Source organism: Euphorbia lathyris, chromosome 1, assembly GCF_963576675.1.
Source record: "Euphorbia lathyris chromosome 1, ddEupLath1.1, whole genome shotgun sequence".
NCBI classification, from domain to species: domain Eukaryota; kingdom Viridiplantae; phylum Streptophyta; class Magnoliopsida; order Malpighiales; family Euphorbiaceae; genus Euphorbia; species Euphorbia lathyris.
The window spans coordinates 101850488-101862931 of NC_088910.1; the positions used below are offsets into that span (position 1 = coordinate 101850488).

Sequence of the window (12444 nt, forward strand, 5' to 3'; positions counted from 1 at the left end):
AAGTTATTAGTCAAAGAAACACGTTTTCTACAACTATTCTTACTGATTTTCCATTCTGTAGTCATCACACTTCTAGAATTGATCTTTTGGGTCAAAATCTCTTCTAAACCGGTGAATTTCGATTCAAGTTCGTGGGATACCATATTTCATCATTTCAAATCACTTGCTGCACGGGTCCAAGTTGCTGCTCAAGTCAAAATCACACGTACGTCGGCCTACTTTCTGAAGGGTTTTAAATGCCCATCCCTCCTGTCTGCTATTTACTTCTTTCATTTTTTCATTCTTTCCATTGTTTTCTAATTCTGACACGTAAAATAGAGGGTCTGCCCGAAAGGCATTCCTCGATCAAAGACATGGTCTTCGATCAGGGACCCCTATTACCGATTGGGGACCACCTCAGATCAGTAATAGGGAACAGACGGCAGATCCATGGTTTCTGTCCAGGTAGTATAGGTTTCAGTTTCGGTAAATTTATTATTTCTGCACTTTATAAAAGAGGATAAAAGCAATCCCGGGTAAAAATCATAATCTAATTACAATTACTCTAAAAATCAATTAACCAATTAATACCTAATATACTATACAATAGTGATTTTCACCTGATCAGTGATTGACCAAGTGAATTTGGTCAGTCACTATTAGATATAAACTTATTAAATTCAGATGGTGGAGATTAAAAAAATTGTACAACTTAAATTTACATATTCTAGATCTAACGGGGACTGACCAAATTCAATTGATCAGTCACTGATCAGGTGAAAATTACTGTACTATACAATTCATCGAGCATATTTTCTCTCTCCTATTAGAATAATTCTAAAATTACCATGTTGTCCTTGGTTCTTAATTGTTAATATGTGTGGCCTATCAAGTTCTTAATGCAGTCGTATACGTGTATTGCAATTTAGTTAATGCTGAATTAAATATAAAATTAACTTCTTAATTTCTCTATATTAATTCAATCGAAATTAATCCAACTACATGTATAACGGAGTGAGTGCCCAGACTTAAGAAAGAAGTATCTCATTCCCTTAGGAGCCATAAGAAGTCAAGTTGATTTTGACATTTTACCTTTGAGTGTATAGTTTCAATGTAATATGATCTTTCATCAACTATATCCAATCGAATCGTGACTATGGAAAATGTCAAGTCACATATATAGAGACGTTTGTTCACTTCCACATGTTGAATTAACTCAGAATAGACAAGTTAAGTGAAATCTCCATTTCAACTCTTACCATATCACATTGCAAGGGTTTAGAGTAATTCTACCGCAAGAGGCTTAGGATATATCCTCATCTATGGAGAGTGATGAATGTTTAATCTATCATTCAAGTATCCTGCAATTACTTCATGTGATACCCAATCACTGCCCAACGCACACCCTAATGGGTCCTGCTAGATAACAAATTTATAGCATCACACTACATAATCCAAAATAACCTTGATAATGATTTGAGTTTAAGGATTAGTTATACCTATTATCTAAAATAAGATAATACAGGTGGCATCAGACAGATTTATCCATCCTGTTATCTCATACTGGATCTCACTCATTCATACACATCCATGTAACTGTCTAGACATCTAGATATATATAGCTTGTATGATCAGCTTCTTGTCCAAAAATAGAAGACATTATTACATGCATGTCTCAATGGTATTATATCAATCCCTTAAAATAGTTCTTCACCTAAGCTGTTTAAATTTATTATCATTTAATTAGAAACATAAAGTACAATCTCACTTTATTATGTATGAACACTATATGTTTGTGAACATAAACTGAGGATTACTTTTATCTTGTTATTTACGTGATCAAAGATAAAATGCCTTTTAATAGTTAACAACTATATTGAATTAATGAATTAAACAACTCAAATGAACAATTCGTTTATTTAACAAAAGTATCATAAACACTAGCAAGAACTCGTGGGTCGGTTACACCAGCTGTTTTGCAGTTAAGGACAAGCCTTGAGCCCAGGCTTAAGGAGTTTGTTTCTTATCAGTAGAAGCATGCACTTGTGGTTTTGGGGCTTTTCACCGAGGGGCCACTTTTTTTCCTTTTCTATTGGAATTCTATTAGAGATCTTGCTTCTTTTGGTTTTTCTTATTTGGGACAATGACCTCAGAATCGCTAGAGGAAGTTTGATCAATGATGATAAGCTTTTGTGGCCGACGATAATTTTTTCTTTTCAATACAAAAGAAAATAAGAGGACAAAATTAAGATATTGAAAATAGGAGTTTGGAAGAAATAGGAACTTGCAAGAATGCAGAAATCTTAAGAAGAAAAAAGTGCTTCACTTTGTGTCCCTTTTATAGAGTGTCCACATCATGACGATTTAACGACGCTCCAAAAGTTTTTCATCTATCTACTCCTAGTTAGGGCAACATCAAGAATGTGGCATCATTGCTATGGAGAAGCAGTAATGATGGGAAGAAATGTCTGTAAAAAAAACTGCATGCTTTGCAAAATGACGTTAATTTTAAGAAAGTGCTTAGATGTCTCACCTACCGTGGCGAAAGAATCAGATACCACATGGGTGCAAGATATCACGTTTGGTGATTAATAAGGCATGGCTTCTACTTCCGCTATTACCGGATTGCCAAATGAAGCTTTAAAGAACTTCGGAAACCAAAAGGGGCATTTGATATCACGCGAATATAAGGAATTGTACACGTGTCCCCATCAAAGAAAGTAAGGACACATGTTGTAAGGAGAGCCTTTAGATCAAACTATACGTTATGATGTGCAAACTGCCAAGATACGTAGACCAATAGGAGAGTTCCGAAACCAACCTAGAATATGTCCCCAATTCCATGTCTGGATTCAAAGGAAGACGGTTTGGTAAAATAGAAATTGTTCTTATTACATTGGACATTCACCACTCATATGATGACGCGTGTTCGTATGCTGAGCTATGAGACACACTCGAACCGACCACTAGAGATTTAATCTAACACCTTATAAACTGGACAAGATGTTGCACAATTAAGGTACACAAACATTCTCTGGAATTTGGACTCAATTGCTCATTACTCATCTTTCTCAAATTCTTCTAACTTTAGTAGAATGGAGTTGGCGGTCCCTAGCTCCTCCTTTTATCTCAATTTCTATCTCATATGAGGCATCAAGGGAATCTCAACCGACAACAGAGAACTACTCTCATATTTTCTCATCTTATATATATATATATTTGAAATAATTTTAATTAGATGAGTAATAATAGAAAATAAACTCTGAAACATATACTATATATGCTAACAAATTGAAGGCCATTTTGTCCTTGATCATAGTCAATAATTTCCCAGAAAAATAAGTACTTGAGATATTCTGAAACAAAGCGTACACGAGTGTGTGTATGTAAATTGAAGGAAAAGAAAGTAATAATAAGGTAGCCCAAAGTAAAATTTATTTCAAGCTATATACCCACGTAAGATAACAAATTCTCAAAGAAATTCCAAATCAAACACCACCAAATTATAGAAGGATTTCCAGATCTGATATAAGAAAATTCTGAAACAAATTCCATATCTGAGATAAATCATTAATGCTTTTAGGCAATTTTTGCCTCATTTCGGGTCTGCCAAATTAAAATTTCCTAGGGATACTGTTACCATCTCTTTCCTATAATATCTTCAGGAAAAAAAAAGTTTAAAAAAATTATAGTAATAATTTTGGGTTTACCCTTTAACATTTTCAGGATTTAATTATTTGGTGACAAAATGGTACATGTGGTTTCGATATTAGCAAAAAAAAAAACCTATAGGAGTCGGACTCCATTTTTATTCAATTATTAGATATTCGGTTTATCTATTTATGCAAATAACAACTAACGGACTTTATCTTTGCCATTATTTTGAAATTTCGCTTGTCGTAAGCTATTTTTTTAAAGAATTACATGAAAATAGATTGATCGAAAAAAAAATCTCTTCTCACGTCATTAACTTCAACAACGTTACCAAAAGTTCCACAACTTGAACATCACTAAAAAAAAATCTTCTTTTACTAACATAAAAAACCACAAGTATCGTAAAAAAAAAAAAAAAATTACACAATCCTCAACCTCTTAAAACGTGAAATCTTTTTTCTTAATTTTTCTCAAGAAATTTAAGTAATATATATTTTGACATTGACTAATACCCAATTAAAAAAAAGGTTGGCTCCTTACTCATATGCAAAACCTAACTTGAATACTTATGGTTAATACACAATTCACATGGAGAATATCTAACCATATGTACTGAATTTTCATTGTTCCTTTTTTAACACTAAGAAACAAGAAAATCAACAGCATTCATATTTTTTGTGTGCACAAATCGGACTGGTTTCTTTCTGTGATATTTTTCTGGCAATTATTAATTTGGTACACTAATTAATTAGTGTCTATAAATAAAAGCTTGGTAATCGTGCAGCATCTTGTTAATTGGACTGACTTTTAATTTGATGTTGGAATATTGAATTAATTAAAAACTAATTAAATTTGATTGACTAAGAAAAAGAAAGGATATGGTTTATATTAGCTTTAATGAGCTTTTAAGCACATTGCTAAGTAAAAATTCTACCATAACAACCAACATGATTAGATATGTGGGCCTCTAACCTTAAATACAAAGTGATCTTACCATACAGATATGACTACCGCATTTAGAAAATATTCCTTAGATTTTTTTCTCTGACCTTTTTAAGATAACTTTGCTATTTTCTTAATGGACTTACATCAATTATGCATTTCCCTATTAATATAATTTCTCTTCAATTAAATTTTATTTTTCATGTTTTCAACTCTTCAAGAGCTGATGGATTAATAACATAACTGCATTTCCTTAATTATATTATTATTAATAGCCTAAAACAAAATCAGAATTCCAGATTGATCAATGAAATAAGGAAAATTTTCAAACTCAAATACATTTTAAAAAGAAAATAAACAAAAGCTTAAGCTAATAAATAAGATTTCAAGAATGGTTTTTATAGGCGAGTAGACATTCCAACTAGATTGACAACTTCCAAAACACTGCAACAAACACCAAAATCCAACTAGATTGACAACTTCCAAAACACTACAACAAACACCAAAATCCCACGGAGATGGAGTGACAGAAGTTTTGACAGAAATCTCTTATTGATCTCCATCAATAGGAAATTTCTCTATGAAAAATAGGAATCGGAGTTTGAAGAAGGGGAAGGGGAAGGGGAAGGAGAACGAATAGTATTAAAAGGAAAGTTAAACGATCAAATTTAAGCACAACGAAACTGCTCCTTATCGGAGTTATCATCCGAAGTAAAAGGATTACAAAAATCTGGTTGGGAGGACCACCAGCTAGAGCCTAAATTTGTCCCACCAAACTAGCTAAATTAAGCATCTAAATTTATCATGTTTTGCCCTTTGGCATCATGAAATTAAAAGCGTGATAAGTTTAGGCGTATAATTATGTATTAAGACGAGAATAAGAAATATAATTGTTGCACTCGGCAAACAAGAATCACACAATTACAACATCAACATCAGATTTTCATCAGCAAATTCACAGCAGATAATTCTTTGATATTGTATTCAATTCATTAAGAAATAACAAACTTGACACTCTTGAATTTTGGTTTTTCTTCACACAAATAATACCATAATGGAGGTATATTCATAAGCATCAATCCTTTTAACAGAATAGAAAACACAATCAAACCCAAATTAAGAAAGAAAAGTAGAAGAAGTCAATACAATATCATCAAACAGGAAATTAAGTAATTAATTAATTAACCTCCATGATTAAAAATCCTTAATTAGAATTAGTCCCATTGGATGAACAATCACAGACTGCCTCAGCTTCGAATTCTCTTCTGTGGAAGTTTCTGTGGCAGCCACAGGCAGCACAAGTAAGTGCAGCAATAGAACCTTCTTCTCCAATACTAGCCATGAATTCTCTACATCCGTCTACAGCATAACCTCCAACATTAGCCGCATGATTCTTTTCGCACTCTCCATATCTAACACTTGTTACTGTGATAGATGAAGCTGATGAATTTCTTGATGCTTCTTCTCTTCTTATTACTACTTGCCTCTTTCTCATCTTAATTTATGATGAAGGAGGATTAATTTCTTTCTCTGCAACCAAAATTAGGAGAGGGATTGAGAAAGTGAGGTGTAGGTTCTAATTGCAAGCCCTAACCCTAGAGAGGGGTATATTTATAGCATGTAAAGCTCTATTATTATATTATATTATGCACTTTCTACCGACCTAATTTATATTTACTTCTAATTTTCTTATTATAACATTGTGCATTTTTTCTTAAGAAAAAATATTGAGCCTTTTGGATTAGGTATGTTTTGTCAGAGATTAATATAAGATGTATGATTGGCCTTTAACTATAAGTTTGAGCTGGTTCCATAATATGGTATGAGAGTCTCTAGGATTCGAGTACCGACAACCTCATTAATTTGTGAAATTAAAGATACATGGTGGGATGAGTCTGCAAGTCTAGAGGCATTTGCGTGTGCGATTGTCTCAAAAATTTCTATATATATATATATATATGATCGTGTGGATCTGTCATTGCTTGAGTTATAAGGACCTACATTCACTTAATTAAGCTTGTTACTCTTAACATGTAAAGAGACTAATAAATAAAAATAAAAATGATAATTTTAAACAAATCAAATAAATACAAAAGTATTTAGTTAAAATCTTAATTAAGCTTGGCATGGATTCAATGCTAGAATCAAGAATTTTATACAATAGGGCCTATATATACTATTACATAAATTTTGATTATTTTAATATGCTCAATTCTTAATAAATAGAGTATCAAATTAAGCTAAAATATAATTGTGTTTAGATTTAATTTTTATTTAATTTCTATTTTATTATGGGATAACCTTTAAATAAAATTAGTGAATTATATAGAGAGAGTGGGGACCGCGGATCCCACAATCTATAAGGTGGATCCGTCAATACATGAGTTATAAGGACCTACAATTACTTAATTAAGTTAGGATTGAATTATAATTGTTAGTGTATACGATAGTTTAATTGAAAGACGAGTCACTTAAAATGTCTAATCAATCTCAAAAAATTTACGGATTTTTTTTATAGAAAAATATTTTAATACCATAATCTTATCATCAAATATCATACTTATTTTCTTATTTATGGACTTAACTTTAAAAGGTTATATAGTGTATGTAAACAATGGTGTAATACATAAAGAACTAAATAAAATTAGTTCAAATTAATAACATTTTGGTGAATAAAATAAATATTTAAAAGCTATAAATGTAGTGTATTTTTCTCATTTATATAAAACATGCTTTTTTACCAATAAATCCTAGAGTAGTAGTGGTGAAATGAACAAGGCAACTGCCTTGACAACCCATTAATTAATACATATACTGAAATATTCTTTCAAAGAAGAAAGTAAAAACAATAATTTCAGAATTATAATAGAAAATTAGCCAAAAATGATGAGAAAACTTTGGTTTGGATATCAGATTGTGATTGGTTTAAAATGGAATAACCAGCTAAGCTCTTTTAAAATGTAGTGTATATATATATTTATACTTACTTTTCATCTGAGATTATAAATAGTGAGAAATTTCATTTTTCTTTTCCATACCTAATTTGTATACTAATGGGACTAATCTGGTGGTTATGCTAAAAAGGCATTTTTGTGGGGTTCATTGATACCAATTGCCAACTATATTTGTCTATATAGTTATTATATTTTTAAATATAATTATATAGTTTCTTAATTTTTTTTTATTTTCATCAACTCTTTAAACCTTATATTTGAGATAATAGTCAAACTATAATAAATAAAATTTTAAATATTAAAAATACCTTTTACTCTCTTTTTTTAATAATAAAACATCTATTTTTCTATTTTTTATTTTCTATTTTCTATTTTATTTCTTATTTTTTATTTTTTCCTACATAATCATAATTTCTCCACTATTAAGTAATTGATTTATCTTCTAAAAGAAATAATTTATTTATTAATTTTTATATAATTATAGAAGTTTAATTTAGTTGTGTAAAACTTATTCATTTATAAATAAATAAACAATCATTTATAAATTATTAAAATAGAAGTAGAACTACATAAAATTTTATCTCTAATCTTTTTTTAATAGAAATTGGGACGAGATAGAACTTAGACGGGGTGAGCACCCATGGCCCAAGAACTGGCAAACCCTCAATATATAAATAAAAAAAGTGAGTGTTTGAACAAGAGAAGAAGAAAGAGAACAAACAAAAGAAGGGGGAACGAGAAAAGATAAGAAAAGTCAAGAAAAACGCAATTGTGAAATACTACAAATGTCATCATTGATAAACCTGTGGCAAAAAGCAGGAGCTGAAGGCCACCAATTGATCACGGAGGAAGAGACTTCAAACTTTGCCAATGCATCAGCAACTCTATTTCCTTCCCTAAAGATGTGTGTAAAGATAATGTTCATTCTAGAGCAAATGCTGAGACAATGCAACCACTCCTGACGAATACTCCAAGGAACATCCATGGAACAGTGTCTAAGCAGATTAACTACGTACATTGAGTCTGATTCAACCCAAAGCTGATGCCAATTTTTCTCCCAAGCAAGTTCAATTGAGAAAATAGCGGCTCTCAATTCAGCCAAATAAGCAAAAAAAGGCGGGGTAGAAAAAGCAAAACAACCTTTGGAAAATCCTCGATGGTTGCGAAAAATGCCTCCCGCTCCAGCCTCGCCAGGAGTGCCAAAAGCAGAGCCATCCACATTGACTTTAACCCAGCCCGGAGGAGGTTTAAGCCAATGGACCGGAATAATGTTGGGAGCAGGAGGCAGTCTAGGAGAAGCCAGAAGACGGGATAAGATAGCAGCATCTCTCTGTGAAGAGCAGAAACCTTTAGAAGAGGCCAAAGACTATTGAATCATTCGAAAGAGTGTGAACTTCGAGTGCTGGATAGAAGGGGAAACTTCCTTAAAGATAGCTTCGTTCCTGCAATGCCAGATTAACTAGATGCAAGAGATAACAGCAACACGTCAGATCAACGACACCTGTGAGCCAAAAGGAATGCTACGAAGATTGCTATTAATAAAAATTATGATTTTTTGAAAAATTATAAAAAAATATATATAATATTTAATGTTAGTTTAAAGATATTATATTAAAGAACAAATAAAAAAAAATTTAATAAAAATTTAAGACAATTTTATTTATTTATTACTATATACAAGTATAAGAATTTTGGTGTATATATACTAACAAACTTAATTAAAAATATTATGATTAAATTTGAAAACTAAAAAATAAGTTTATATGACTAGATGCAGTTTTGTACTTCATTTACAAAAATAAATATAGATACTAAGGTCTTCTCCACTGTACTCTAAAAATAGAGTGATTTTGGAAAATCCAGCTCCAATGGAGCTGGATGACCTTGCGACAAAGATGCTGCAAGATCTGTGGTATCTAAAGATGTTACGTCCGGGTCTAAATTTCTAGAATTTATACATTGATAGTAATATATATTATAATTATTGGGTGTGTGAAGTTAAATCGGTGTTATAGGAAAAGTTTGGAGTTACTTTGATGGTTTTATGTATAAATTAAAAGTTTAGAGTAATTTGATAAGATTATATAAAGATGGAGGATCAAATGTGATATTTACCAAATTTGAGATATATATCTCAAATCTAGCAGGCGGTGTGATTATCATCTTTTCTTTTCTTTTATTTTCTTTTTCATTCATTTGTATCATCAGTTTTCTCTGAACCGTTTCTTCACCGTTTCTTTGATTTACGGAGATTCGACCGTCCGAATCACTCGAAATTGGAACCATAGCATCCTTATATATAAATCTAAGTCCTAACCGAAGAGTTTTTGAGTTTCGGCAGTGTTTGGAGGGAAACGTCTTAGACAGAATTTAGCGGCGAATCGATCGGGTGTATTTTGTTCAATTAGTGACCAAGGTAAGTAACTATCAACTATATTTTGAGTTTTATGTATATAGATATACATATAATCAAAAAAATTTCAGAAAGTGATATTTTAAGGTTATGCAGTAATTTTGTAAAATTGGGGTTTTTCATGATTTTGCTTTTTATTATGAAATTATGGTTCAAATGAATCTATTGATTATGCTTCTATGTGAATTTCAGATTTTACTTGATTATGTTGATTTAAGGCTTAATTTGGTTGATTTACATATATACATATATGTTTTTGGTTTCAATATATATCTATATTGAACAAAATGAATTTGATGATTTATTACGAATTGTTTTTGGATTGAGAAATCGGTTGCGGTTATTATTGTTATTATTTTGGATTGAAGTCCAAATATGATTTTTATGATACAAAAGGGCTAATTGTAGCCAAATGATTGTGAAAGGAAATTTGAGTACGTTATGATTTTATGATTTTATATCCATCGAGAGTTATCCGGATCGGTGGTTTTATATTTGAAGACCATGTTCAGTGAGGGACATGGCCTGTGTACACAGTTTGAAGACCTATTGGGTATGGCAGCGAAGTGTTGGGTAAGACCATATGGGATAGGCAATATTAAGAGACGTCTCGATTATATATGTGGTTATGGATTGATACTTAAGGGGAGAAACTCGAGGATGGATACAATGTTTTAAGTTCATTTGGATTATGTTTTCGGTTATGATTGATTTTGATATAAGGTTTTACGTTTGATTAAATACGAGTTGGTTTGATAAAACACTTATTTGATTACAATATTTTATAAGGTTTTGAACTCAAGAATGGATACAAGATTATATATTTTTATGGTTTTGGTTTACTACTTTGACTATATATGAACTTAAGTGTTGAGTATATTTTTATAAGGTTTTGATTAAATCCCTTTATCAATGTATATGTGTAGCTATGTTAAGTAAAGTTGATTTTTATAGCTGATAGTTTCTTACTGAGATTTTTGTCTCACGTTTTTGAATGTTTTAATGTTTTTAGGTGATAAAGTACAGGATATAGAGAAGGTTACCGATCGATTAGGCGAGGTTTGGAAGTGGCTGCTTATTGTTAGAATTATGGTTAGAACTTTGGTATTTCAGTTGTTATATAATATGATATTATGATATTGGGATAAATTGGAGACTCCTAAGTGTTGATTATGATCTTCCTATTTCACGCCCGATGCCGATTGAGGTCGTCTAGGGTCGGGTGTGACAGTTTGGTATCAGAGCTCTAGGTTATATTCTTCGGACCTAAGGTTGATAGTAATTGAGGAATATCGATATTTGGTAATACCTAAGAAATAATCGATAGTAATTGAGGAATATAGATATTTGGTGATAGCTAAGGAATAATTTGGAATTTTTCGAGGATTGAGTAACTAGCTAATGCGGGGTAGAAATGAGATTTGATGGTTAGTAACATATTGGGTGTATGAAAATTAGCAAATTATTTGATATTTGGTGATATGGGTTATGAATGAATTATAACTTTGAGCTAGAGATAATAGAGAATTGTCTATATAGGTGTTGCGGGAGAATCAGATCTGCATCTTAATCTTATGATGCATTTTTTGACCAGATATAGGCCGAATCTGTCATAGAGTCCTAAATGAAAGTTCTTTATTTTTGTCTTACGATTCCAAGGGTTTTGGAATCACCTTAATCGGACTCCGTATGAAAAAGTTATGCTGAAAACGGCATATGTTAGTCATTTTAGCGTTAAACCAGAATTTGGTTTTTGCTTTGATTTTTCTCCTTATTTGAGAGACATTGCTACTGGTTTACATGATAAGTTGATCTTCTTAGGACTATAGGAGATCGAGGAAATGATAAAGTGATAAATTGAAGATAATAGATATGAGATTGAAAAAGATAAAATATGGAGGTTTCATTTAATGGGTTTGGAAGTTGATTAATGATTGGGAGATTATAACATTAATTTAGTATATTATAGAATCAGTGAACTTCATTGGGTTGAGGTTTAGAATTATTGAGAGTTATATAAATAATGTTTAGAGTGATACCGATGTTAGTGATCAATGAGAAGTAAAGTGAGAGAATATATTAGAGTTCATCATTTGATGATTACATATAAACATTTGGTAAGCTTAAATAGTGTTTGAGGAAATAATTAAGATATGAATTTTGAGGACAAATTTTGCTGATCTTAAGCACAGTTTGAGGTAGGAAATTAAGAGATAAATATGATATAAGAGGATATATATGTTGATAATTGAAATTTTGTAGTACATATATTGTTAATAGAAGTTATTTTTAGGTGAAGTTTGTGTGATTATGGTTTAAGTTTATATGTTTATAGGTAAAATAAGAAAATCGAATGATATTATAGATTTACTGACTTTTATGGGTGTAAAGATATCATTTGGAGTTTGGAGGAAAAAAAAAGACATTGATTATCGTAATTTAGGTACTCTATCTTCTTTGGTTATATGGTTTTATGGTTTGGAGAAAAGATTGAAGTTTCGA

The 12444-nt window shown here is 31.2% G+C and overlaps 1 protein-coding gene across 1 annotated transcript; it reads right to left on the reverse strand.

Moving 5' to 3' along the window:
* Window positions 1–5587: 5587 nt before the first annotated feature.
* On the reverse strand, window positions 5588–6167 carry LOC136212468 (mini zinc finger protein 2-like). Its single transcript, XM_066002772.1, has one exon. The coding sequence runs from the start codon at window positions 6068–6070 to the stop codon at window positions 5780–5782; it is 291 nt and encodes a 96-aa protein (XP_065858844.1). The 5' UTR covers window positions 6071–6167; the 3' UTR covers window positions 5588–5779.
* Between the last annotated feature and the right edge of the window lie 6277 nt (window positions 6168–12444).